Below are 27,140 nucleotides of genomic sequence, written 5' to 3' on the forward strand. Positions count from 1 at the left end.
CAGCCCTGGGGGTTCTCTGCACCCCAAATGCACCCCAGGGCAAGGTGAATCCCATCCATCACCCAACGTGCTGAGAGAGCAGGGTGCCATGGGGTGGGACAGCATGATCCCATACAGGAGTGAGGAACTCCGGTCTGCTCCCAGCACTGCAGAGTCAGGGAAGGGGCTGCCTCTGGGGAGAGGGGAGCAATCCAGCCCCTCCACAGGGCTCCCTCCTGGAGACCACCGATACGCACCTCCTTCCCACCCATGGCTTCAAACATCTTCTCGAGCTGGACACGGAGCTGCTGGATGTTGTTCATCAGGATGCAGGGCTAGAGGGGGGATGGAGAGGAGAGTCAGCACTGAACTGTGGCTGGAACAGCTGCCGATCACCCCAGGTCCCTCCCACCCTGCACTGGTGGACATGAGAAGAGTCAGGGCATGGAGCCCTGCCTGGCAGCATTTCAGGGACTGCCACTGGACAGAGACTGAAGGCAGCACCTGTGTCATGAGAATCAGCTCTGGAGCTGAGGTGACAGCTGGGGTCACCATGTGGGGGGAGTCCTGCCTGGCAGCACCAGGCAGGTGGCAAGCTGAAGGGAAATACGTCACCACTTTCTCCTTAGAGCAGTAAGAGGCAAAATCCTTGGAGATGATCTCAGCATACTGGAGTAGCACGTTACTGATGGTCTGCAGCCAAATGAGGGATGGGACCCCCGCAGAGAGCAGCAAAAAAGAAGGGAGAGAAGGAAACCATGAATCCCACAGCAGTGAAACAACCCAACACCTGGATACACCCTGGGACCCCAGACCCTCTGGATGCACCAGGAGCCACTGGAAGCCAGATCAGCACATCTGGTCTCCACAGGCAGCTCCATCACCAGTGCAGCTGTGAAAACACCAGCCATCAAGCCTGCATAAGACTCCTTCCCATGCTGCAGCAAGACAGTGGCATTTAATTAATCTAGATTAATTAACCAATTAACTTATTAATTAGCTAATCTCCTGTGCTAGCAAAGCTGAGAGAGCCACAGGGTTTTGCTTGATTATCACTGTCAGAGGAGGTGCAGTCTGTGCCTTATGCTGTTGCTTGCAGCTGGAGGGGAGGTGTCAGAGAGAACCCAGGAGCCCCGGATCAGGGTCCCAGGGGTGCTGCTGGCCCAGCAGCCTCCCACCGTGGCAGCTGCCCACCTTGGCAAACCTCCGCATGTAGTGCCCAACAATCTGGGGATCAGGACACTCAAGCTTCTTGATGATCTCAAAGCTCTGGTTGAGCTGGGAGAAGACATCCACCACAGAGCAAGAGAAGAGTGCGTGCTCCGACGTCTGCTGGAACTGGGGGAGTGAGAGGCAATGTCAGCAGGAGGCAGGGAGGGGAGATTCTGGCCCTGATGGGCACACACTGGGCATCAAGGGACAAGCCCCCTGCCCATCCCCGGCTGCAGCTCCTGTGCCCACTGACGGTCCTGTTTATACCCCATCCTTCTTGTCCCGCTCCAGCGCTCCATGCAGGAAATCCCGTGACACCTCTTCATTCTCATCCAGCCACTGGATAACAAAGGGCTCGAACCAGCTGGAAGAGAGGCCCATCCCTGGTGAGACCAATCAGCCCCCAGGGTACAAGCACCCCCTCACCTGCTCCCCCGAGGGATGCACTCACGCAGGGTACTCAGGCACACGGCTCTTGAAGGAAGGCAGCTCAGTGACATACTCGTTGTACAGCCACTTCACCTTGAAGTGCAGGTTCATGTAGTCTGCGCTCTTACACAGGCGGTGCTTGTCGTGCTCTGCACAGGGAAGCCGAGTGCACACAGGGGTTGCTTCGAGCCCCAAACATGGGGGGCAGCTGTCCCAAGGGCAGCTCCGGGGATGCCGGGGTAACAGGGTGAAGATGAAAGTGCTTCTTGGGTGGGATTTAAGCTAGGCATTGTGTTGATGAGGGGGTGGAATTGGTTGGTCCAGGGAACAGGCAAGGTGGAAGCAGAGTGCAGCTCCTGCCTGCTTGCCCCACCCAGCTCAGGACGGTGTTGGGGAACTCACCCTCCATTGCATACTTCATGTCCTGAGCAAAGAGATTCCACATCACCTCGGCACTGATCTTCCCCACGTTCAGTTCCTGGGGGAACCTGGGGCAAGGGGGGAAGCATGGACACGGGGTGGACGACCCCTCCCCTTGGATATACCTCCCCCCACACCTCCCGCCTGCCTCAGTTTCTCCATCTGTAGAATGGACGTTACAAGCCACTTCCAAAGGACTAAAGCTGCCATTGCCCCTGTGTGGGCATCCCCCCTGGGTGCAAAGCAGGGTCCCCTTTCCCAGCACCTACTCACTGGTTCAGGCAGGGTGTGTAGGAGTTCTTGTCCTCCTCGATAATGGAGACTATCAGGGTGATGAGCTTGGACCAGAAGTCCAGGTTTTTGATGCTGGGACCTTGCTCCTCAGGGGGCACCTCACCTTTCTTAGTCTGTAGTGATGGGGACACAGCAGAGGCTCTGGTCACCCCACTCACAGGGGCTTAATTTCATGGCAGGGCTAATGAGGAGGCAGGAGGGCTCTGGAAACACCCTGGAGGCCCCCACACAGTCCTCTCTTGTCTGACCCCATCTCAACCCTACAGCAGTGGGGCTTAAACCCTGCCCAAGGCTTGGGGCTCATTCTGCATGGAGTTGAGCGCTCTGGAGAGGGAGCAGGAGCATCACGTGAAGGAGAAGGGCAGGAGATGGGGAAGGCCAGCAGAGCACAGTGAGGTTCCCCCACAGCACCCAGCAGCCTAATGCATCCCAGCATCCCCCACCCCACGCACCGGGTCCGTCTGGTACTCGCGACTGTACAGCTCATGACAGTTGTTGAAGATGTACTCATAGGTGGAGTTGAGGCAGGCTTTCACACAGTCCTTCACCACCTGGCTGGCACGGGGTGGGCTCTGCAGCTCCTGGACCTGGGTGTGCGGGGAGGGAGCGGTGCTGGAGGCAGACCCGCAACCCTGGCCAGCCACCTGGGAGCTACCACAGGGCCAGCAGGACCCCGACCTTGCAAAGAACAAGGCACAGCAAGGGTCAAGGCTCCCCATCAGAGAGATGGGGCAAGTGGGGCCCCAGCAATACCTTCATCCGAAAGAAAGTGATGCTGGTCAGCAAATCCACCGTGGATTTGAGATCCTGCAGGCGTTCAGGACTGCTGGCAGGGAAGTTGTTCTGCCAAAAAGCAAGAAGAGAGCAGAGTTGGACACAGAACTCTCATTGGGCAAGTGGAGGAGGAAGAAACAGCCACCTGTTTCAGACCTTATTGGACAGGTGGGGAAGCTGAGGCACCTTACCCGGTACATGGAGAGGTCAATCCGCAGCGAGTTGTGCAGCTGGTCGAGGAGTTTGACAAACCGCTCCTTCTGCAGAGAAATGCCCCAGAGCCAGGTAAACAGGAGAAAGGCAGCAGGGACCATCCCCCCTCCCTGCTGCCCCTGGCTCTCTCGGCCCCAAGCCCAGCCCATGCTGCCCCTCACTCATCCCTCTCCTTCCTGCTGTCCTGCTTTCTTTCCTTCCCTCCTTCCTTCATCAGAGCCCTGTGGGCAGGCACAGGATGCCTACAAAGAAGAGCATGTCCTTGCTGGTAGCTGGGGCTCACTGGCAGCCATCACGGCTACCAGCGCACTTGTGGTCATGCCAGGTGAGGTACAGCATCAAGAGGCAACACTGTGCATCCCATTTGCTCTCACTGGCGGTCAGTGCCGGAGGAGGGACAGGCTGCTCTGTCTGCCCTGCCCACTTGAGCACCTCCAAGCCTGGGCTTGGGGCAGGAGCAGGGAGAGGGTGTGCAGGATTGTCCCTGTGGGCTGTGTGGCCCCTGGGTTGAAGCTTTCAAAGAGCTCAGGAAGAAAGGGCAGGGAAAGAGTAGCTGGGCTCTTGCAATGGTCGCCCACCTTCAGGGCCGAGCTGCTTCGAGACAAGGCCAGGATGGTCCCCAGCAGTTGGAAACCTCACTCGCCCAACCAGGCTGTATCGAGGGATGTAGGCAGAGAACTGTCCCAGGTAGACAGTCTCCACTAGGGCTGAGTGCCTTTAATTCAGCTTAGCCCAGCTCCCAGCCAGGGAGTGGGGGGCAGGAGGATGCAAATCCCATGTTAAGCTGTGGATCAGGCATCAGCTGAGGGCAAAACAACCAGTCTGCCCCAAAACAGTGTCAGGAGGCATTTCGCTTTGCACCCTTGCCGGGGTGTGGCTTTGGACAACCCCGTGGGCCTCCCACAAGAGCCCCGCTCTTGTGTTTCCCTCACAGCACCAGCTGTACTGGGTCAGGGCTGCCCTGCAGGGCTCCTGAGAGCCTGGAGCAGCTCCTGACTCCTGAGGGAGGACGTGGGGATGGGACGGGGCAGCAAGTCCCACGCCCGCCTGGCCGCGGGCCGGCCAAGCCCGCAGTCTGCACTGGCGACCGCAAACCTTCGGTGCGCTCGCCCGCCGGAGACAGCAAAGCCAGGCTCTGGGCCGAGACCATGCGTCCGAACGGCTGCAGCGCTTTAAAACTGGACACGACGGGTACTCGGGGTTAAAGCGACACGGCCGGGCACTTTAGGACCCAACCTTAGGCTCTCTAAAAAAAGAAAAAGAAACAAGTTTTTAAAACCCTCCACGTCAGAGAAAAGGTGCTCTTTTTTTTCTTCTTGTATGGTTTCCTCCTCCTTCATACCCCGGAGGCACAGCTACCCCCTGCGATGAGAAGTGGGAGGTGAGCCAAAGCAGCTCTGCCCAGAGCTGCGCTCAGCCCTGGCTGCGTCCCTGGCTACCCAGCACTTTGCCTGACCCAGGGCTGGGCACTGATCCTGGCTCGACCTGTGCACGTCCAGAGCAACCACCTGCTGCCTCTAGGACATGCAGGGGGAGCCGGGGCGAGAGCTCAGCCCCTCCTGGCCCACGTCCCCAAGGGCACACCCGGCACCGGCACAAACTCACCCCGCTCGCTGCAAGTGAGGCGCCCAGTGAGCACACGTGGGTGCTGGCACAGTCGGGTGAGTCTGCAGCGGTCCCGGGGTGCGTCCAAAGTGCACAGGGCCATGCAAAACTCCCAGCAAGCTGCAGGGATGGCTCCTTGCCACCTGCTTGTGATTTTGCCACCAAGGTTTCCCCCTCCTGCCACACTGCCACGCTGCCACCCATCATCCCAGCCTGCTTGGACCCTCATGGTTGGAGAGCTAATTTGGAGAGCAAATTTAGACCTTCCTCCAGGAAGGTGGTGGGTTTTTTCCTTCCTGAGAATCCCAATTGGGATGAATTTTGGGGCAAGCAGGGGCTGACCCACCTGCTGCTCAGCTACAGTTTGGAGCGGGGGTTTTGCACAGCCCTTTTTGCCCCTCAAGCCCCCCACCCCCTCCCAAGAGAAGAGAGAGAAGAAGAAAGGAGTGTTTACGCACCATCGGACTTACCCCGAAATTGGAAGCGGCAAAGCGGTCAGACGCCGAGACATTGGTGGAAGCCGTGGTGTGGGCATAGTAGGCATTAATGTTGGCTAGCAGGGTACTCATCACTGCCGGCACGCCCGGGCACATGTATTTGGAGGAAAGACAGGCAAAATGCCTGCAGAGGGAGGCAGAAGGTGAGGGTGCAGGGCCACAGGAGGGGCAGCCTGTAGGAAGGGGCGCAGCATTTGGGGTGCACACACAGAGGAGCAGAGGGACGGGTGCATGGGTGCAGGGCGAGCTAGGGGAGCAAGTCTGCACCCACGGTGGGGAGGTGGGTGCAAAGAGCAGCAGGGGAGGAAGACGCCAATAGTGACCCCCCGACCCAGGGCTGGCACAGCCCCTTTGAGCAAGGTGGAGAGCGAGGGACTCACGTCATGGCCTGGTAGATGGACTCCACCCCGTAGCGCATGGCAAACTCGTCCACGATCTCCTGTGCAGTCTCGTCAAAGTACACCTTCCAGGCGTCGTCCCCCTTGGCATCAGGGATCTTCACCACCCCATTGTTTTGCAAATCCGTCACGAAGTGGAAGAGATTCTGGAGGTACAAATGAGTCCTGTCAGGTCCCCAGGGCTGGTGGCGGCATGATGGCTTCACTGGGGTGGGGGTTATGCCCCCCACGCCTGCATGGGCTCCTCACCTCATGCAGGCAAGTGTACTGTACGTGGTAGGGAGCCACCTTCTCCTCGCCTTTGATCTCCACACTGATGTGCAGCCGGATGGCTCCCGATACAGCTGACTTGTCTGTGCGCTTGTCTGAGGGGTACAGGAAGGGGGACAAGACGTGAGGCTTCCCCGGAGCAACCCTGCTCACCCCTGGCCCCAAAGGGGCAGACAGATCTGGCATGGAGGGGCCTTGGGGACAGGACGAGGGAGACACCCAGCACCAAGTGCAGCCAGGCCAGGGTACATAGCAACCAAGGCATTGCAGAGAGGGATTTAGCCATATCTCCAGGCACTGCAGAGATGTGGCCTCTCCATGCCTCAATTTCCCCTCTGCAGATGGCCAGTGCTCCAGACCTCCTGGGCAAAGAGTTTTGAGAATGAGCCTGGGAAAATGCTTGATCCCAATGGCTTTTGATATTAAGTGTTTTTAACAGCAGACCCTATGCTAATATGCTGAAGTAGCCTTCACGCCAGGGCTGGCAGCACATCCCCCAGGAACGCAGGACCAGGAGTCCCAGCCCGAGCAGGCTGTGCCAGGGCAGCTGGTTACCGAGGTTGTACCAGACGTCCATCTCCCCGCTCAGGGTCCGGACCTCAATGATTGTCTGGCCCAGGAAGTCGTCAGACTCCCTCTTGAAGCGCTGCTTGACACGGGACTTGATGTCATCGTCTTCATCCCAGACACGGACCTTGATGCGGTCAGAGGAGTTATGGCACTCGCTGGGGAGGACAGAAGGGGCAAAAGCCCTAGGATGAGCAAGGAAACCTTTCTGGCCTCTCCACAGCCTCTGTTTCCCTAAACAAGCGGGACCATACCAGCACAGGGCAGGAACTGGGGAAAAGAGACATGGGAGCACCAACCCTCCCTGGTCAGCTCGGCATGGCTCTGCACCATGCCAAGGCAGCCCCAACACAAACTGGATCAGCCCCTGTCACCAAGAACAAAACACCCCATAGCACAAAACCAGCACTCCCAGTGACCCCAGCATCCTCCCTCCACCCTCAGCTGGGGCAGGATGAGGCTCTCCACCCCCCTCAGGGACGTGCTGACAGCCAGCACAGCTCAGCATGACCACGGGTGGACAGGAAAGGGGATGGGGTGGGCCAGGGTGAACTTACAAATGGAAGTTCTCCTCCCAGACTGGGTTGAGATTGCCGTAGATAGTTTTAGTCCTTTTTTTTGTCTTTCCAACCTGGACAGTGACGTACGGGTCACTGGAACCAGTCTTATCCTTTGCTTGCAGGCCCTGGGCACAAACGACTGCAGCACAGCATGGTGCAGCACACGCCCATCCACACAAGGCACATGTATGGCACACACAGTGGAGAGAACAGACAGAGAGAGGAGTCAGTGCCACAGCCACTCCGAGATCCCGCAACAGGCATCTTGTGCACCCCAGCAGAGCCCCAGGGGCTGAAGCCGCTTTGCAGGATGAGAGGCAGGAGGCGTGTTGGAGCACACAGCGTCCTTGTGCAAGGGGACAGGCACGTAGTACCAGGTGCTACCAGTGCCTACCCGTGATGCTGATCTTGGCTGACCACTTGGAAGTGCCATCCAGGACACTCTGCTTCACTGCCTTCATCTGCTGTGTGTGAGTGGTCTTGGTGACCCCAAACACCTCCTGAATCAGCTCAAATATCTCTGGCTTGTTGCGCTCCCGGATCTTCATGCGGTCCTTGAGCACCATGATGATATTCTGGGTCCGGTCCTCCGCTCCATGCTTGGAGCTCTTCTCCGCCGCCCCTGGGAGAGGAAAGCCATGGGTGAGATGTGGGAATGAAGTCAAACCTGGAGAGGTCTACACCCTGCCCAGGACAGATCTGCCCTCCCTACCGCTTCCCTCATGCACAAGGCAGGAGTCCACCTCTCCCCAGGCCTCTCCCTCCTCCCTCTCCAAAGTGAGATGAGGCTGCAGGCAACAGCTCCTTACTCTGCAGGCAGTCGGCATTGAGCAGGTCCTGGCACTTCTCGTGACACTTGACGCCACACTCAGCGCAGCGCATGCCCTGCCGGGCAATGCCCCAGAGCAGCCCCTCGCACTCGTAGCAGTAGGTGGGGGTGGTGGCCGTCCACACCTCAAAGTTGTGGGGCGTTGTGCAGGAGATGGGGTACACTAAGGCTTGCAGGGTCTTCTTGTAAACATGGTTTTTCTGTGCAAGGACAGAAAAGAGCAGGGGAGGAAAGCTCAGGTGACGTACAGCAACTGAGCCATGCAGCAGAGATGCCATCCACAGGTGCTGGGCCACATACAGTGTCGCCACTGTGTGTGGGAAAGGAGGGCAGAGGACAAACACCACCACCCCCAAGTGCAGCTGCGAGCATCCTGGCTGCGTTGGCATCGCCGGAGGAGGATGCTGGTGTAGCACAGACCCCACATCATCATTGCTGGCCTGGCTCAGCTCTCCCACCATGACTGCCCCACACCCTAGCCAGCCCCAGCACCTACCAGCTCCTCATTGTTCAAGGTGCTTGAGGCCAGCGCAGATGTGATTCCTGCTTTCCTGGACTGGACCAGGGACTGTGGGAAAGAAACATAATTCCCAGATCTGGCAGACCACAGGGTCTTCCCTCCCATGCCCCTTTGAGGTCCCAGTGGCCATAAACCACCTGGGGTGGACCCCCACCCCAGTTGGGGGAGGGTGCTGGCTGCATGTGCTGGCAGTGGGGACATCCCACTTCCCAGTGATGCCAGCGCCTCAAAGCACCACCCCGCTGCTGTGGGACTGGAACCAGTTCAGAAGCCCACGGCATTCCCAATTCAGCCCCAATGGGGCACAGCCTCTCAACTGAGACCCTGGGGAGACCAGGGCAAGGATGGCACTTACCATTGCCTGCAGGCAGCCAGGGACAGCGAGGGGGGAATAAAAGGCCATTAGTGCTAGCCATCTCACAGCAAAGCCAGTCCTGTCCCCTCCCTGACGGAACTAGTGGGAATCAGGATGAAACCAACCCCTCACCCAGCACCAGACCAGTCCCTGGGGGGGTTTCCCACCCCAAGCCACAGCACTGCCAAACCACAGCAGGGAAAGGCAGTGGCCCCTGTCTGACCCCTGCACTCTGCCCACCCCATCACCACCCACAACACAACCCCCCAAAACCCTGACACCAACACAACACAGTGCAGAAGCATCAGCAGGTGCCCAGGTGGGCTAGGGGGCAGAGGGCACTGGGGTTAGAGCAGCGTGGGGGGCAGCGGGATGGGGGAGGGCAGGTGGGCTGGGGACAGGATGGAGGCACCCTGGGAGGGCACAGAGTGGAGGCAGCCAGGTGTGAAGAGAGGGAAAGGACGTGAAGGCCACCTAATTCTGGTCGCAGAGGGTGTCTGGTTTCCAAAACCGCTGTCTCTTGTCACAAGGGGGATGACAGCAGAGTGACCCTGTGCATTATAGCCCAGGGGCTGGATGGGACCCCAGCATGGGGACTGGGCTGTAGTGGTGCAGTGTGACAATGGTGGGGACAGGATCATAGAGTCTGTGCAGCTCAGAAAAGCCAGTGCTACCCCTCCTCTAATACGTGGGTCCATCTGCCCGGGACCACCATGGCCCAGGCTGTGGGGAGCCTATGGCAAGTGGGACAGGAAGGGACCACGGACATAGCACCAGTAAAAAAATGGGAAACCAGATCCAGCCCCAGGAAGCCCTGGGCTGATGCTTGGTATAGGGACAGGGCCCTGGAGCTCCATTAAAGAGAAGCACCCTTGGGTGAGTGCTCTCTCTTTAACCCCTCAGACCACGCTCACCAGATCACTGACTAGAGGGAGAGATTTGCGTCCAGGCTTAATGTCGGGCATGCTGTTAATGCAGCGCAGAAACCTTACTGCCGCCCCCCTGCCGCCAAGGACAGCCAAGCCAGGCCAGAGAAAAGAAAACAGAAAACACAAGCCATATTAGAGGCAGCTGGGGAGCAGAGCATGGGCACCCAGCAAGCGTTGGCCGGGGCAGGAAGGCGGCGCAGTCCAGCGGGGTGCAGCAGGAGCGAAGCTGGCAGCTGTGAGGTGCAAGGCGTTAGGAGGAACCTCACCAAATCACTAACTAGGGGGATGGGTTTTCGCTTGCGTATGTCCGGCATGCTGTCTATAATGATCAGCCCACCACCAGGCCTGCAAGAGAGATGAAAGTCAGCAGGGAAGGGAAAACAGAGGCAGGGCCCCCTGCTGTTGCCCCGTGTTCACTCAGGACTTGGCAGACAAGACTGCAGGGCAACCTAGGGATGCCCAGCCCCACCACCACCTCAGCTGGGGCAGGGATCACCAGGCTGAAAACTATGGGGGAAGGAGATTCTGGCAGAAAACTGCGATTTTCCCCACGTGAAGATGTTTTGCTTCAGTGGTGTGACAGTGGAACACAGGAAAAAAATAGCCCATTTGGCTTAGTTTGCTTTGGCTTCGCGGCATGGAGCGGGAGAGCTGGGGTTTCCCTCTGGCACACAAAAGGTGAGCACCAAGCTGTTCTGCTGCGAGAGAAACCGAGGCACCGCAGCTCAGGCAGAAACACTGCTTCGCAGCCTCCAGTCCTCTCTGCAAGAAAACCCTGGCATAATTTGGTGAGTTCTCAAGGAAACCTGCCAGGTTCTGCTTGGCTCAGCAGCAGGGCCACCTGTGAGGGTGAGGCAGGGGCGAGACCCACAGCCCATCTGGGTGAGAGGTTCAGGGTTCTCCACGGCACTACTCAAGCCCCAGATGGCAGGAGAGAAGAGGGAGATGCCACCCCAGCTCGGTCCCCTCCCAACCCACTCACCTCCTCGCTCTCCCCTATGGCAACAGGTCCTGGGGACACGGAGCAGTGGCATCTCTGCTGGCTCCTCCAAAAGCACCCAAGCAACCAGCATTCATCTGGCCCCCCCCCCCCACATGCCCACAGCTCAGCAACGCTTCCCCACACCAGCCCCCCAACAAGCTCATTAATCACATCCTAATGAGGAGGGGAGAGCAGCCTGCAAGCCCCCATGGGGACATAAAGTACCGGCTTCTCCCCTTACTCACCCGCCTTTGAACCACAGGGATTTAGCTTCTCCATCGCCTTCTCCGCGGGCCTGCAAGACATGGGGTGGCTGTCATGGGTGCAGCACCGAGCCCCCAGTGCACGTGGCAGCCCTCCCCAGCGCTGCTGGCAGCTGAGCACCCAGCCAGCACCCACAGCACTGGGGAAGCACATAAAGGGTTTACAGGGTGGGCAGAGAAAAGCGTGTTCCTAAAACAACAGGGCTCTTTCCAGCATAGAGCTTGCACTGGGAATATCTTCAAGAGGCTGAGCTGGGCAAGCAGTGGGCAGGCTTCAGCAGAGGGGCTTGGGCTGGCGAAGCAGTGAGGGTGGCTGCACCGTGCAAAAATTCAGGGTTTGGGGGACTGGAGAAGCACCATTGGAAAGGCTCAGCAGGTCCACACAGACCCACAGCCAGTTGGAGAGAAGTGCAGGGAAAAGCCAAAGCACACTGGAGGTGGGGTGTGTGCAGGGACCAGCCCGCAGTGACACCTCCCTTGCAGGGAGGGGATTATTCTGGGGGAGAAGGGAGGAAAGAGCCAATTACACCTCCCGCATGGGGCAATCCCTGCACACACACACGCACACACGCACACAGAGTGAAGGCACACACATTGCTGTGTCGTTCCAGTTGGACATGCTTACCTGCAGGCAGGCTACACCCCTTCCCTGCAGGAAGGGGAGATGCGGGCGCAAGGGCCATGGTGGTGGACAACTGAAAAGAGAAGCGGTGGGGAGGGGGATCGAAGCCCTGGGGGGCGAATCCAGAGCCAAAACAAAAAGAAAAGATGGAGGATGGAGTCTAAAAACAGAACAAAAAAAAATTGTCAACTCAATACAGGGGAGAGGGTGGAGGGGCTCGCACCAGCACACCACATGCAACACACACCGCAGAAAGGTCCTCAGCACTCCCTGCCCCTTGAGGGAGTCCCACTTGGTGTGAATGGGGTTGTGGGGCCACCACTATTGGGCCCCCCAAGGTCCCCACTGCCTTCAGGGTGTAGGACATCCATGGGACTGGGGAGCAGACATGTCTGGAAGATGCCCAGGCCATGCCCCCAGTCCAGCACTTGGCCGGCACTGGGACCTGGCGGCGGGCAGCCGCGGGATTGCTCACCTCCTGCAGCTGTATGCAGACCTTGTTGAAGGCTCTCAACCAGTTGGCTTTGGCTCGTGCTTTGGGGTCCTGCACCTCCACTTCTATTTGCTCCCTGCAAGCACACACACCTTGCTCACCTCCCAACATGGCACTGGGGACGGGCTGTCAGCCCCCACACTCCAGGTAGGACTGAGGCTGAAATTTAGGGATCCTGATGGGCCTTGAACCAGTGTGGCCATGGCAAAAACTCCCTCTTGCTACCAGGAAGGGCACTAAGAAGGTAGCAAGTCCTGCTGCAAAGGCAGAGCAATGAGGAGAAGCCGGGAGATCCCCCTCCCTTGGGAGACTCTGCCCTGGGCACCCAAGCAACATGAGGGATCCCTCCAGCAGCAAAGGGTCAGGGACTGCTGGGACACAAGCACATGGATTAAACATCCCTCACCCCCCATCTCCCCAGCAGTACGTCCTCTGGCTGCTTCCCACCATGCTAGGACCTCCTGGGGTTAAGAGCTCCCAACACCCCAGAGTCTCTGAGGCCAGGGGGACCTGCCAGCCTGGACATGCTGGTTGCTGTAGGAAATTTTTCTCCTCTCTTGCAAAATCAAGATATGAAGGAAAAGAAAATAAATCCTCTAAACACCCCAGCCTCCTGGAGAGCCTGGTGTGGCATCACGCTGGAGACTGGTGCTCAGAACAGGGCTGGGACGAGACCGTGGGGAACTCAGGAGAGGAACCTGCCCAAACTGGCCCTGTGTGGCCTTGCCTGGGCTAATATGTGGTTCCCAGCACTAATGTGGGGTCCTCAGCACTAATCCATGTTCCCCAGTGCCCAGCGGGTGACCTCCCAAGCCCCCTGCCCGGAGAAGAGGCACTGGAGGCAGACATGAACTAAGGCCACCTTCGCCAGGACTCTAGCTAGCCCTTGGGCCTAAATATGTATTTTTTTAAAAAAAAAGTTGATTATACATTCTTTTAAATTAGAGATTCCCCAGCTCTGGTCTATAATTTAAACTAAATAGAAGGCTGAAAAAGCCCATTACGTTTCTCACCCTGCGCAAAGTGGTGGTTCTCACCAAACCACGGGAAAATGGACATGTTCAATAATTAAAGGCAAAGACCAATATATTAATTATTCACATGCTGTATCAGGGACGTGGCCACCAAATAATTCACCTGTACAGCACAGGGGGCCACGGATGAGCTTCTACCAGTGGCCTAGGGAGAGGATTGGCTCCTGTGAAGGAAATTTCCTCCTCTGACCTTGCCAAGCTCTGGGATACCCCTCCATCCAGGGAGCCTGATGAATTGCAGCCCCAAGCCTCCACTTCCCCCATCCTCACGTTTGTCCCAGGTTATAAACCTGCACCCGCGGTAGCCCTGGCAGGACCTCAAATGTCTTGAGCTCTGCCCCTGCTTGGCATGGCACTGGTGGCTGGGCCATGGGCAGCGTGCCCAAGGGGGTTGACCCTTGCCTGGGTGGCACAAGGTGGGCTTCCCCCACCTCCATGCATCATGCACCTGGAAAAACCCCAACACCACAGAGGATCCCTGGTGTTGCCCCTTGGCATCACAGCACCAGCCCCAGGCCACCTCCAGAGTATCCTCAGTGTCTCCAGGCACAGCACCATTCCAAGGGTGCTACAGATCAACATCTCTCTCTTACCTCTCAGCCAGTTTTGGAGGCTCAGGCTCAGGGGCCACCTCTTGCAGGGGAGTTTTGTCCACTCCCTGCTGGGCCTGGAGGGCCTCTGGTGTTTCCGGGGGGGCAGAGGTGTCCTTCTCCTCCTTCCTCTCCTCTTTCTTCTCCTCCTTCCTCTCCTGCTGCTGTGGTTTCAGCTGTGGGACCACCTGGGGTTGCTGCAGTTGCTGCTGCTGCTGCAGGACCTGTTGCTGCTGCTGCCCAGGGGGTTTCTGCAGTGGGGTGTATGCATCATGCTCAGGGGTTTCATAGGTGCCTTGCTGCCGCAGGTCCTCCTCCTCCTCCTTGAGGTAGCCTTCCTCATTCTCGCTGTAGTCCTCATTGAACTCTTCCTCCTCCTCTTCCAGATAGAGGTCATCATCCTCCTCTTCCCAGTGGGGCGAGTCCTTGCGGTAGCTGACAGAGCTGTGGCAGGAGTGGTAGGAGTCGCCGTCCCGCTCATCCAGCTCTGAGTCCCGCAGACTCTCGTTCTCGAAGTCCTCGCTCAGCTGGGAGCTGCCTTGGCTCAGCTCGGCCGACGAGGCATAGTGGCTGCTCCCTGTGGGGCTGCAGGGCCGAGGGGAGACAAGGACAGGGCTCCCGTGGGTCCGTGCTGCAGCCTCACCTCCCCCGTGCCACCCCAGCCAGAGCCCCGGGGTCCCTGAACCACGGGCACGAGGGTGTGCGGCTCGCCGCAGGGCACAGCCAGGGTAAGCAGGGGCTCCTCATCCTGGGAGTCGAAGGCATGGACCCAGGAGACTCTGCAGGCAGGAACTGGCCCCACAGTCTGGGGCACGCTCAGGGGTGCCCTGCCTGTGCCTGGGCTGAGCATGGGGATGTGGGGGACAGCGTCTGTCCCCTCAGCTCACCCCTGCCAGGGGTGGGGTCAGAACGCACCCAGGCAGCACCCCCAGCCAGATCCTGCCTTATTCTTCTGCCAGACACCCCGTCCTGCCCCAACCCACAGATCCATCACCCAACGTCTATCCTGACATGCCAGCACTCCCTGTAGACCTCCCGGGCACTCCCTCTCCAAAGACACACCCATAACCCCATCACTCCCCTTAGCCACATCATCCCTACCTGGGGATCTCCTCTCTAGTCTTACTGCCAGGCCAGATCCCCTTCCCACCACCCCACCTACCCCACTGGCCCCCAGCGCTTCCAGCATACCCCTCTCACAGCCACCTGCACCTGGGGGAGCACAGAGGGGCTCCCTGGATCCCAGGAGGCTGCCAGGGACAGGACAGCCGCGGGGCTCCGTGGGGAGAGACTTACATAAGCAAACATGCAGACAGGACAGGGACATGCCTAGGAAGAGGCCGACACCATGTCTCCAGCACCAGCAGCCAGGGCTCAGGGGCGGGCAAGGGGGAAGGGGACAAGGGGACAGGATGGGCAGAACCCTGGGCCAAGAGTGGCTGGGCCAGGCAGTGGGGAGGCAGGGAACACCGCAGGGAGGAGGGTGCTGGGGGATTCCCAGGCTGGTCCCAGTACGGGGGGGTACTGGCACCATCCAGGTACCTTGGGAAGGGGGACTTGGGGCACAGGAGCGGAGGAGACATGGCTCATGCCTGGAAACCCCTCACCTCCCCAGCCTGATCCTAGCCAGATCTGGGAGAAGGGCCCTTGGCACATCATGAGGGTCCCAAATCACTGTGCGAGGCTTTTGCCCAGCCAGGTGTTCCCGGGGAGGTGACCAGAAACAGAGGGTGGCATTTGAGTCCCCGAGGCCCCAGCTCCCTTCCCACTGGCATGATGGGGAATAGGCAGCAGTGCTGCCAGCCGGTCACTGTGCTGGTAAATGGGACCAGGATGCTAGGGCATCGCCCCCATGAACTGGGGCACAGCAGCAAGAAGGGATGCCACGGGGCCAGGAGATGCCTGGAGCATCCCAGCACTGCTCCCCTCCAAGGCAGTCCAGGGCAGGGAGAGGGGGACCCTGCAGCAGCACAAGGCCGCCCTTGCCGTGACTGGTGTTGGCCTCACCACGGCTGCAAGGACCGACCACAGCACTCTGCGACGGCACACGGCATGCGACGAGGTAGCGACCCACCTATCCGATAGGTCTAGGGACCGCCTGCTCTCAAGGGAAGGCTGGCGGCTGGTCCGCCTGCTCGACTCAGAAGCGGACTCAGCGTCGCTGCGTCCGTTTGCGGCAGAGTCTATGCTACCATAGCGTCTGCCAGGGAGGAGAGGAAGATGATCAGCGAGGTTCCAGGCGCCGCGCCGCCGCACCCACCGCGCCCCAGCATCCCCTGCCACCATGGGGATGCCGGCAGGGTGGCTCCGTCCTGGTGGACGGGGCTGGCACCTTGGGCTGGGTGCTGGCGAGGAACTGGGCCATGCTGCGACCATGGGGACAAAGCACCGGGCAGGCATCCCTGCCTGCAGCTCTGCCTACAGCCACGTCTGCATCCCCAGCCAGGCCACAGCCCACTACTCGGCTCCCAGCAAAGACAGCTGGGGCTTGGGTGTCCCAAAGCCCAGCAAGGACAGAGGAAGGTGGTGACTCAAAAGAGCTTGAAAACTTTCCAGTGAGAAGGAAAGGCTTGGGCCGGCACCATCCCCCTCTTCCTCACCTCAGCATCCTTCCCTCTGTCACCCACCGCCCTGGGAGCACCATCCCTGGTGTCACCCCTGGGACCCTCTGCCACCTCTGGGGGGCGATTGAGATAGCAGGTCCCAGGGGGAGCTGGCTGTGCCGACGCTACCTGATGGGACGCTGGTCCGAGTAGTCCATCTCATAACTCTGCATGGAGTCAGTGTAGGAGTCACGGGAGCTCTGCTGCTGGTGCCTCATGGGGTACTGGTGGACAGAGGCGTTGGGCTGGGAGGTGGTGTAATATGGTGGCGGGATGCTGTTGCTGGTCTCACTGCGGTAATCGCTGTCCCGGTCATCCATCGTGCTGTCGGGGTCATCATCTGCAAGGGGCCGCAGTGAGTGGGACAGGGGATGGCCCCGTGGCTGTTGTGGCCACGCATGCGCCAAATCTTCCCCACACGCAATACAGCCCCGCTACTGCCACCAGTGTACCCACCACTGTGGGACCATGCTGGGAAGACGGACCCTGGAAGGGGTGAGGGGCTGCACATGTTCCCCTCTGCAGAAAGGGGTTTTGGGGGACGAGGGAAGGGCAGAGGGGGGAAATGGGAGATACAGGAGGGAAGAGGAGGACAGCATGTGGGGACCCTCCCTCTGCCCCACCGATGTCCCACCACAGCTGCTTATTGCCACCAGAGTGCCCCGAGGGCACAGAGCCTCATGGTGCTATGTCCCTGCCAGCCTGCAGGGACAGCCCTGCCCAGGACAGGGTGCTCCATGCCTCCATCCTCACCCAGCACAGAGCCACTGCGTGAGGCCGCAGGCTGAACCTAAGCCCCAGGTCCCCTGAGCCCCAGGCCAGTGAAGGGGGATGTGCCGGGGACCACCAGGCTGGGAGGATACTTACTCTGCTGTTCTCCCCAGCCAAAATAATTCCAGTTACCTACAAAATAAAAAAGGGGGGCAGAGACAGTTAGGATTGAGGCAGCTGTGGGGCAGCAGCAGGAGCTGGCTGGGAGAAACCACTATCACCTAGACACAGTGACACAAAGCTGGGCTGGGGACAGTGTCCCGAGACAGGTTGGGGACAGAGCCCAGATGGGGCACATTGGCACTGAGCCGTGCTGGGGACAGGGACTGAGATGGGGCCTAGGGGTGAGCACAGTGGCACTGAGGTGCTCTGGGGATGGTGCCCAGGCCTGGCCATGGTGACACCGACCCAGGCTGGGGACAGTGCTATGGCTAGGCACAGTTGCACTGAACTGCACAGGGGACAGGGCCTGGGGCTGGGCACACAGGCACTGAGCTGTGCTTGGGACAGGCCCTGCCTGTGCATTGCCCTGGCTCAATTACAGAACAGGAAACTGAGGCACGGGTTGGGACAAACTGACCTGCCACCCCAAATCTCCCAGACCCCCTGCCAGTGCCCCCACTGAGCAGCCCCCTCGCCAGCCTCACTGCCCCTCGCCCAGGCTCCCCAGGGGACCGTCCTCACCAGCCCCATTGCCATGCCCCCCCATGTCCCCCTACCCTATGGCTCGGCCCCACGGGAGGGCTCATACACTGTGGGGCAGGGAGACAGCAAAGAAACACCGGCAGACACGGGAGGGAGGATAGGAACGGGGACAGGAACAGTGTGTGGGGTGAGGTTGAGCCCCACTTGGGTTGGGGTCCAGTGCCCAAAACAGGCACGGACCTCACTCCTGCGCATCCCAGGTGTGGGGAGCTGTCCCGCAGCAGGGCAGGGGCAGGGCAGCACTTACAGCACTGGGAGCTGTGAACAGGCAGAGGCTTTTCCTGCTCCTCCTGGAAGGCATACTGAGGAGAGACAGGCTGGTGAGGGCTGCCCGCTCGCAGCAGCACTGCTCCCTGCCCAGCCCTCACCCTGGGCCTGACTCTGCACTCACTTACATCATCCTGGTCCCGCATGGCATTGAGCTGCTCCAGCTTCTTGGCCCAATACCTGGCCTCCTCCTCGGGAATATCTGCAAGGGCAAAAACCTGACTGGTGCACAGACCCTCTTCCAAAAAAGACCCTGGCTTTTGGGGCTACCGGATCAGTCCCCTAGCCTCAACCCCAAGCCCCATAAGCATCCCTGGGGCTGGCGGCAAGGACGGCTGCACCCCAGTCCTAGCACACCCAGGGACAGTACCCACCCAGTGGCAGCTCGAAGCGGGTGTCAAGGAGGATACGGTGGAAAGTGGGGTCCTTGGTGCCCGAAATCTCGTTGTCCGTCATGATGACCTGGGAGTCAAGCGTGAGCCATTCCCCAGGGCCCTCCTGTGGGGAGGAAGTGGGGGTGAGGAGAACTGCCAGGCACCCCCTTCCCCAGCTCCACAACCCCACGCACCAGGGTCCATCCCCAAGCAGGGCGCTCTCCAGGCAGGGATGGGGAAGGCTCTGCTCCCCGCAAAGGACAGCCAGGGTGGGGGCTACATGTCTCTTGGGGTCTGGCAGGGGGATGGAGGTGCCTGGCTGCCTACCTCATTGGATTGCCGGATGGTCCGGAGGGGGATCCACACCATCCCCACCATGGTGTCCCAGATGAGGCCCTTGTTCCACACCTCCACTGTCAGGCCCAGGTCGAGCCGGTTGATCTCACTGGGGAAGGGGAAGAGGCGTCAGGTCACCCCTCTCCCCTACAGCCCCCACCCCAGCCTCTGCCTGTCCCCTTGGCACTCAGGACTCAGGTGAGCCCCCAGGGCTGGGGTCAGGGGGAGGACCAGCAGTGGGTGACCTCCTTCTGGTGGGGGGAGGCAGGGGGGAGCAGTGGGGGGGGACCCTGGGCGGCCCCTGAACACTCACAACATGAAGTCCTGCTCCCAAGAGGGCAGGTTGCCCCGCACCGCGATAGTTGTGCTCTTGACATTTTGCACCTTCAGTGTCACGTAGGTGTTAAACTTCTCTGTGGGAGTAAGCAGAAGGTGAAGTGTCCCTCAGTGCCCCGCCCAGCCAGGCACCCACCCCCCAGATGCCCCCCACTGCACTGTCCCATGGGGTCCCCCCACACTGTTCTCAGCACCCCAGCCCCAGTCAGGATGGACCCTACCCCTGCCACGGCTGGCTTGGCTGCGCGCCCCTCCATCCTGCCCAGGGCACCCCATCTCTGTGTGTGCCCTCGCCCAACTTGTCCAATCATACCTCCAGAGCTGAGGCTGAGCCTGGGGTCCCCTCGCCACCCCCTCGCCCTTCCTCTGATCCTGCCCCACCCAACCAGCCCCAGAGCCAAGCCCCGAGTCCCAGCCCCACCCTGAGGTGGGCAGGCAGGTAGGGGACCGCTTACCTTGGGGCCCATCGAACTTGGCCTTTTTAACTGCAGGGACAGAAAGGGAGGGAAAAGATTCTGCCTGAGACCCCTGTGCAGGGGGCTGGGGACCCCCAGCAGGGTGCCAAAGGGGTGGGAGGACCCCAGGCCTTGCTCCCCCCCTCCCCAGTTGCAAGGTGGGGGAAGATGGAGGGATCCCTCCTGTTGGTGTAAATCAGGAGTCCTCAATGCCAGGCACAAGGGAGGGGGATCAGGCAGGAGCTGGAGGTGGGCACCAGAGGGGAGCAAAGAACCCCCCCAAAAAACCCTGCCATTTTGGAACAACTTTAAACATCCCAGTGCAGCCCCAAATGACCAGCCTTCATCTGCTGAGCGGGCATTTAACCCCCCTTGATCCCCTGCTTCTGAATTTGGATACATTTGGGGAAACAGATGATGTTACTGTACACACCAGGGGGAAAACGGGGGTTTGGGGGAGCCGTCCGCCAGTTCCAGCCCCTGCCGAGAGGCACCAGCCCAGCAGCACCAGAGTTAAGGCTCTTGCCCATCTCCCAAACCACTGACCCAGATTTCATACAGGAAACACGGCGGGGGGGAGGGGCCATGATGTGGGCTGTAACCCTCCCCTGCCCCACAGCAGCCCCAGGGCCAGTGGAGGTGCTTCCCCTACTCCACTGCAGCAGGGACCCCAAAATGCCCCTGCTGCACTCCAGCCCTGTCCCCCTTGCAGGGGCACCGAGGTTCCCATCCTGCCCTTTGGGGACCCCTCCCAACTGGCTGATTGCATGCGGGGGGGGGGAGGAGCAGCTGCATCTGGGTCAGATTCTGCTCAGCACCATGGGAACAAACATCCCCGATGCTGGCTGATCCCCCCGACCCCATGTTACACCACTGTGAGCAGGAAGTGGGGGGGTGGCACCCAGGTTTTCCCACAGCGGGAAGGGAAGGCAAAAGGGCAGCTGGGCAGAGCCGGGTACCAACACCGCTGATGCCAAGGGGTGGCAGGGGCGAGGGGTGTCTGGGGCTCACAGGAGGGGACCAGGCAGAGAGGGAATGACACAGCACCCAGAGAACAGTTAAATGACGCGGGTGCCAGTGGGTGGAAGGCCAACGTGACCGAGGAGGGCTGAAAATAGCCCTGGTGATATCAAAGGTAATTTGATTTCAGAGACTTGTCACTTGCCAGCCGTTTATCACCCGCTTCCAGTGCTGGGAGGACTGCAGGGGCTGCCCTCGGCTCCACAAGCCCAGTGGGGTTTGGAGGAGCAGCCCCCGCCAGGCCCTGGGGGACCTCTGGGGAAACTGAGCCAGAGGGAATCGTTGGCTCAGCCTCAGCACACCACTCAGAAAATAATTGGGGATCCTTCAGCTCAGCCACCGGCCTCGTGCTGCCGAGGGTCATGCGGTGGGTGGCTCTTTGCAGTGACCTTGCCCAAACGAAGGTCGCCAGATGCATCGCTGGTGCCCACGTTCCTGGGGAATCACGGGACTCCAGGAGCTGTGGCTTCACTCGGGGATGGCGGTGTTCATGCTGGGGTGGGGGGGTTGGTTCGAGGCCAGGCACGAGGCTCAGGGATCCCAAAGATCCCCTGGCATCGCCAGGCCAGGAGCCGGGGCAACTATGTGGGGATGGCCAACTCCACTCTGCATTATAATATTGTATTATATATTTTTGTAGGTTGTATTATATATAATGTATTGGTTTATATATATGTATAATATATTATTATATTATAATACAGTATTTGGTAGCAGGAGCAGCCTGTGGTTCGTGCTTTGAGCTGCATGGTGACCCCAGCGTGGGAGCTTACCCTTGCTCCGGACCCTGACACAACCACCGATGGCTCCCTCCAGCCACTGTCCCCCAAAATGGGGGAGCAGAGGAAGGAAAAGCTCCAAAAATACCCCAGCTGACAGGAACAGCCAATTACCCACGGAACACGTGGCTCTCCTGGCTGTCATCTGCTGCCAGGGAGAAGTCCTGCTGCCACCATCTGCAGCCAGCAGCCCTGAGCAGGCTGTGCTCCCCTCCCACCCACCAACAGCCTCCCTGACATAGGGGTGGGGGGTCCCCAGGTGCCCCCCTGGGTTAAATTCAACCTGTGCCCCCAGACAAGGAGGCTGGGGACAAGGAGCAGGACCCCCATGGGATCAGGGGCTCCCCACAACAGGCTGGAAACCCAGAATGCCCCACAGGCTGGGGTAGCTAGCCGCCACCCGGGGGCATGGGCCAGTTGGGGAAACTTGAGGCAGGAGGCAGCTGGCGGGGATCAGACTGGCAACGGCTGGGCTGTAGGCATCCTGCAACAGGCCTGTCTGTCTGTCCATCCACCCATCCTTCTGTCCGCCCATCCCTCTGTCCATCCATCCGTTCACCTCTCTGTCCATCCACCCGTCCTGCTGTCCGTCCATCCTTTGACCATCCATCTGATCACCTGTCTCTCCATCCACCCCCTCTCTTCATCCATGCCCTCCCTCTGTCCACCCACCCACCCCTATGTCTACCTGCTTATGTCTCCCCACCCCTCCACCCATCTGTCCACCCATCTCTCCATCTGCCTCTCTGGATGCCCATCCACCCGCCCATCCATCTGTCTGTCTGCCTCACACCACTTCGGACACGCCCCTCCAGGCCACGCTCACCCCACACCCCACACCTCCCGGGCCCCTCACCCAGGCACATCCCCCTGGCACAAAGCCCTCGGGGTACACACGAGGCCCCAGTGCACCAGTAGGGGCAGGGGGAGGCCAGGGGAGGCTCTGGGGAGGGACCCCAAAAATAGGGTGACAAAAATAACTGCCCCCAGCAAGTGGTGACGGGGCGGCGGGGGAAGCCTGAACCTGCAGAGAGTTGTTTCTCGCCATCCACCCCCAGCTTCGCTGAGGGTGTCACCACATGTGACAGTCTCTTAAACGGGAGTAAAGAAGTGGCCGTTTCCCTGCCAGAGGGAGGGACCCCAAACCTGGGGCTGGCAGTTGGCTGGCAGGTGGGGGCCCTGGGGAGCAGCTCCATTGTGGCACTGCCACAGGAGATGGGGTTGTGGCGGCACGTAAGGGATGAGGGCAAAGTGGGTGGGTGGGAGGGGGCACAGCCCCCTATCCCACTGAGCTCAGGCAGCTGTCGGGGAGCCCCCATTTTCCTCCTGCTTTCCCCCAGGGGGGAACACTGCAGGGGGAATCCCAGCAACCTGTGCCCCTCCCGGTCCCCAGCTGCCACGCCACCACCTCTGTCCTTCCATCCCCAGAGCCCCCAGTGCCACCCCTGCCCCATTGGGGTGCCGTAGGTCCTGGGGAGGTGGTAAAGGGACCCCCCCAGACTGACCACTCAATCCAGATTAACCACTCGGCAAGGCCGAGACTGCAGGGTTCATCTGCACACCGAGTTGGGCAGGTCTCAGTATTCTGGGGGATGGGGATCCCCTACTTGTGCACTCCCCCCAGTTCCTCCCAGTATGGGGTGACCAGCACCCCTAACTGGACCCCCACCAGCACCAGACCACCATGCTCCTTCCCTGACCCCGCCCAGCACCCCCTACAGGGGCACAGGGTGCTGGGGGCAGAGGGGTGTTTGGGGCTGGGGGCGTCATTGGGGCTGGGGTATTTAGGGATTTGGGGGTGGGGAAAGATAGGGGGATTTGGGAGTGTATGGGGTTTGTTTTGGGGAGGGAATGTGGTTGAGGACAGATGATGCTTGGGAGTTGGGGGGTGTTTGGGGGGCGGATGCTGGGAGGTGGGAATCAGAGTGGTGGGAGGATATATGGGGCATTGGGGGTTGTGTGGGGCGGGACGAGGGTGCCGGTGTTTGGGAATGCGAGGGGTCGCGTCTGCAGGGTGGGGGTGCGTGGGGACAGACAGGAGGGGTGGGTGTGTGGGGGGTACTTGGGGTGGGGGTTATTTGGGGAGAGATGGGAGGGTGATGGTGGACGGGTGGGGGTGTCTGGGCGGGGTGGGCACCCGGGGTCTGCGTTGGAGGGGTGGTGGGAGGAGATGCGGCGGGGGGGTGGGAAGGAGGGGGCTCCCGGGGCGGGGGGAGGCAGAGGGGGATGGACGGGAAAGGCTGCGGTGGGCAGTGCGGGGGGAGCCCCCTTCCTCACCGGCGCTCCCCACGGCGGGCGGGACGTTAGCGGGGATGGACACTCCGTGGGCGGTGTGCTCCCACACCCCCCTCGCTTCCCCACCCCCACTCCCGGCGTCGCGCGCGCGCCCCCGCCGGTTCATTCATAAATCCACGCGCCGCTTGTGAATGGAGCCGTTCTCACGACCTTCCCCCCCCTCCCCCCCCCCCACCTCCGCCAGCCCCGAGCGCCCCACTGCCCGCGGGGGGGGGAAGGAAGGCGGGGGCGGGCTCGGTGCCCCGGTACCGGCAGCGAGCCCCGCCCCACCCGCGGGCAGCGGGGCTGCCACATCCCCCCCTCCCCGCGCTGTGTCCCCCTCCCCCGGTACCTCCGACGCAAAGCAGCGACATGGTCCCGGTGGCGGCGCCGGTGCCGGGCGCGGGGGGCGCTCGCCGCCGCCGCCCCGGTTGCTAGCGGGCGGCCATCTTGCTTCAGCACCGGGGACAGCTCCTGACGTCAGCCCCTCCGCCCCCGCCTTAAAAGAGCCGGCGGGCACCGCCCCCCGCCCCCCCCCCCGGGTGGGGAGGGGAGCCGTGTTGGGGGGCGGAAAGCCCGGCCCTGCGCAGCCCCGAGAGGGGCTGTCCTGAACGTACGGACCCCGAGGGAGTCCCTGCCCGGATGGCCCCGGGGGGCGGGGGTCTGTCACGTCCGCATCGCCCGGGGGGAAGCGGGGGGTCCCCGTTCTAAATGGGGGGAGGGGGTGCTGCTGCCCTACCCACATTGCTCCGAGCGCGGGGGAAATGTGTCCTGCCCACATCGCGCCGGGAGTCTGTCTGCCTTGGTCAGCGCTGGGGGTCTGTCATGCCCTTGTTTCCTTGGGGGCGGGGAGGGGTCTCTGGTTTGTACGCTCTGGGGAGCTCTGTCCTGCCTGCACAGCCCCAGAGTGGGAGGCGATTTCGGGGTGCAGCGTTCACCCCACCCCAGGGGCAGGTATGGAGTGGGCTTGCAGCCCCCGGGGGCCCGAGGCAGCAATGTGCTGCGCTGTGCCTGCTCAGAGATGGGTCTAAGCAGGTGGGGGTAAATTGTCATCGTCCCTCCCCAGGGGGGTCCCCTCCCACTTCCCCACCTCCAAAAGTCACATCCCAAAGAGATGCTCAGATCTGGGCACAGCGATCATGGCTCAGATGCCGTGGCCCCAGGGAGAGACCAGCACCCTGGCTCTAGGCTCTGACCCTCAGAGAGGGGTCCCACATGGGTGTTAGAGCAGAGCCCCCAACTCCATTAGCTGAGGACATGAGCTCCATCAGAGTTTCATCCTGAGTCTGTCCCTGGCCTACCTCCCTCCTTGCTGTGGAGCCAGGCAATGGACTCTCTCTTCCATTCTACTGCTCCCAGCACCCCTGTAGCGTAAGCAAGGCTGGCACTACGCCACTCCCATGAGATCATCGCGTCTTGCAGGGACCAGCAGAAAGCGGGGATTAGGGACACCAGGGGACAAAACGGTGCCAAGGGAAACTGAGGCACAGGGCAGTGAGGGAACGTGTGCCTGTGGGACTCAAGTGGCCTGGTCTGATCTTGTATAGTGGCACCTGATCACTAATGCATGTGCCCCATGGGGCAGCAGGACCTGACCCCCAAGAAGTAGTGATGGCCTGGAGCAGGTCAGCCCTCTGCCAGCGGAGGACTGGGGTCGCTGGTGGCAGCAGCAGGAGGCACAAAGGATGGACATCTCAGTGTGCCGGCACACACAAATGCACACCTGCCCCAGTGCACACATGGAGCCCAAGCACATGCAGGGATTCCTGCACACAATCGCGTGTGCACACGCATCTGCAGCAGCATAGGTGTGCATGCACCCATGCACCTGCATCCACACTCTCATGCACAGGGACACACACACCCCCCAGGGTGGCAGCACAGGTAGGGCCACGCACCGCAGTGGGGAGGACCACGGAGTCAGGTTCCATCCCTCCCCTCCAGGGATGGGGCCCCAGGCGTGGGCAGGGGGCATGGGGGAAGCCCCAGGAGATGATGGGGGGCTGCAGAGGTAGGCAGAGCCCTGCCTGCCAGGGAAACCAAGGCACAGAGAGCTGGGCTTTGCACTAACAGATCCATAAATGGGGGAGGAGACAGGATCGTCCTGGGTAGTGTAAGGATGCCAAGGCAGTCCTGCACCAGAACCCCCCAGCCAGAGCAGCTGGCTAAGCCCCATCCTCTCCCTGCCACCTCCGCTCCCCTGGCACGCTGTGTCCTGGCAGCCCTGCACAGGGATGGCAGAGCCAGCCCACGCCAGGGTGGGTGCCAACCAGCTCTGCTAAACCAGGCTGGCAGCATGGTGCCCTTCAGGCCTTGCAGCATCCCATCTCCCGTGGCACTTACCCCCATGCCCACCATCCTGGCAGGGCTGCAGTGCCCTGCAGGAGGTGCAGGGTACCCCCAGACTGTGCCAGGGCCCTTCCCCACAACCAGGGACATGCCAGGCCTTTCCCAACTCCACCAAGGTCTCTCCAGATACCCACATGTTTTTGGGTACTGTCTTGTGGCATCTCCTCCCTGCTCCCACCAGCACTGCAGCCCCAGTGCAGAAAAGCCCTGCTTTGAGAAAGATGCAACTCCTCCGCTCACAGTCAGCACATTGCCCACATGGACTGACACACGCATGTGCCACACCACATGAATGCACATAAACATGCTCGTGCACACGTACACTGGTGCCTGCACACACACAGAGGCATGCGCACACGTTATCGCATGCATGCAGGCACACACTGATTTAAAATCATCCTTTTCAAGCCAAACAGCAATTCTTAAACAGGAAGATTTCTTGTTCAGCACAGTCCATCTGCCCCACCTCCACTGAGGGCCTGCACCACTGCTGCCTGATGCCTCCCTCCAGCACCCCGCCCCAAAGCATCTCCCTTCCAGCTCTGGCACCCAACACTGAGCTGCTCCCATGGCTCACCTTTGGGTTTGTTTTCTCCTCCAAGCCCTCATTTGGGTGAAAACAAGTCTCATTGGAAGGGGAAATGTTCATAAAAAGCTCCTGAGTTCTCTCCAAAAAAAAAATCCTGGCTTTTGATCAAAAATAAGGAAAAAAAAATTGTATTCTGGGAATACAAAAATCAGAAAGTAATCTGTAGGCCATGAAATTAATTATTTCCAGGAGCTGAATTCCTGCAGCCTGCCTCTCACACTGCGTCCCTCCCTACACAGCCATTTCCTCCATCCCCAAATCATTCAGCGCTTGGCCGCAGCGGTGCCCAAGCCCCTAGCACAGGCGGAGCCCAGCACTGGTAGACCCCAGCCATGCTCCCGTCCCCAAAAGCTCCTTGTCTAAATAGCCCCAAATGTCACCAAAGCCCCAGCTCAGCATAAAATCAGCTTCTCCTGTGACTCCTGAGCCTTCAAATCCCAAAACACC

General features: G+C 60.3%; 1 protein-coding gene across 1 annotated transcript in view; it reads right to left on the reverse strand.

Annotated features, from left to right (window-relative positions):
* Positions 1-24,154, reverse strand: part of LOC142049463 (protein unc-13 homolog A) — a 38,408-nt gene extending 14,254 nt beyond the window's left edge. Inside the window, exons 1-32 of the mRNA XM_075077205.1 lie at positions 24,108-24,154; positions 19,683-19,712; positions 19,205-19,304; positions 18,883-19,000; positions 18,556-18,679; positions 18,310-18,383; positions 18,162-18,216; positions 17,306-17,341; positions 16,568-16,778; positions 13,839-14,420; positions 12,194-12,287; positions 11,079-11,128; positions 10,118-10,196; positions 8,923-8,928; positions 8,544-8,615; positions 8,028-8,247; positions 7,613-7,840; positions 7,216-7,357; positions 6,647-6,816; positions 6,071-6,186; positions 5,804-5,967; positions 5,397-5,547; positions 3,300-3,368; positions 3,088-3,177; positions 2,787-2,921; positions 2,314-2,447; positions 2,023-2,108; positions 1,643-1,769; positions 1,459-1,555; positions 1,174-1,317; positions 595-672; positions 237-314 (exon numbers count right to left, since the gene is read on the reverse strand). Coding sequence (XP_074933306.1) covers positions 237-314; positions 595-672; positions 1,174-1,317; positions 1,459-1,555; positions 1,643-1,769; positions 2,023-2,108; positions 2,314-2,447; positions 2,787-2,921; positions 3,088-3,177; positions 3,300-3,368; positions 5,397-5,547; positions 5,804-5,967; positions 6,071-6,186; positions 6,647-6,816; positions 7,216-7,357; positions 7,613-7,840; positions 8,028-8,247; positions 8,544-8,615; positions 8,923-8,928; positions 10,118-10,196; positions 11,079-11,128; positions 12,194-12,287; positions 13,839-14,420; positions 16,568-16,778; positions 17,306-17,341; positions 18,162-18,216; positions 18,310-18,383; positions 18,556-18,679; positions 18,883-19,000; positions 19,205-19,304; positions 19,683-19,712; positions 24,108-24,129 — 3,882 coding nt within the window. The 5' untranslated portion in view covers positions 24,130-24,154. The remainder of the gene's footprint in view (positions 1-236; positions 315-594; positions 673-1,173; positions 1,318-1,458; positions 1,556-1,642; positions 1,770-2,022; positions 2,109-2,313; positions 2,448-2,786; positions 2,922-3,087; positions 3,178-3,299; positions 3,369-5,396; positions 5,548-5,803; positions 5,968-6,070; positions 6,187-6,646; positions 6,817-7,215; positions 7,358-7,612; positions 7,841-8,027; positions 8,248-8,543; positions 8,616-8,922; positions 8,929-10,117; positions 10,197-11,078; positions 11,129-12,193; positions 12,288-13,838; positions 14,421-16,567; positions 16,779-17,305; positions 17,342-18,161; positions 18,217-18,309; positions 18,384-18,555; positions 18,680-18,882; positions 19,001-19,204; positions 19,305-19,682; positions 19,713-24,107) is intronic.
* Positions 24,155-27,140: the final 2,986 nt, after the last annotated feature.

Source organism: Phalacrocorax aristotelis, chromosome W, assembly GCF_949628215.1.
Source record: "Phalacrocorax aristotelis chromosome W, bGulAri2.1, whole genome shotgun sequence".
NCBI lineage: Eukaryota > Metazoa > Chordata > Aves > Suliformes > Phalacrocoracidae > Phalacrocorax > Phalacrocorax aristotelis.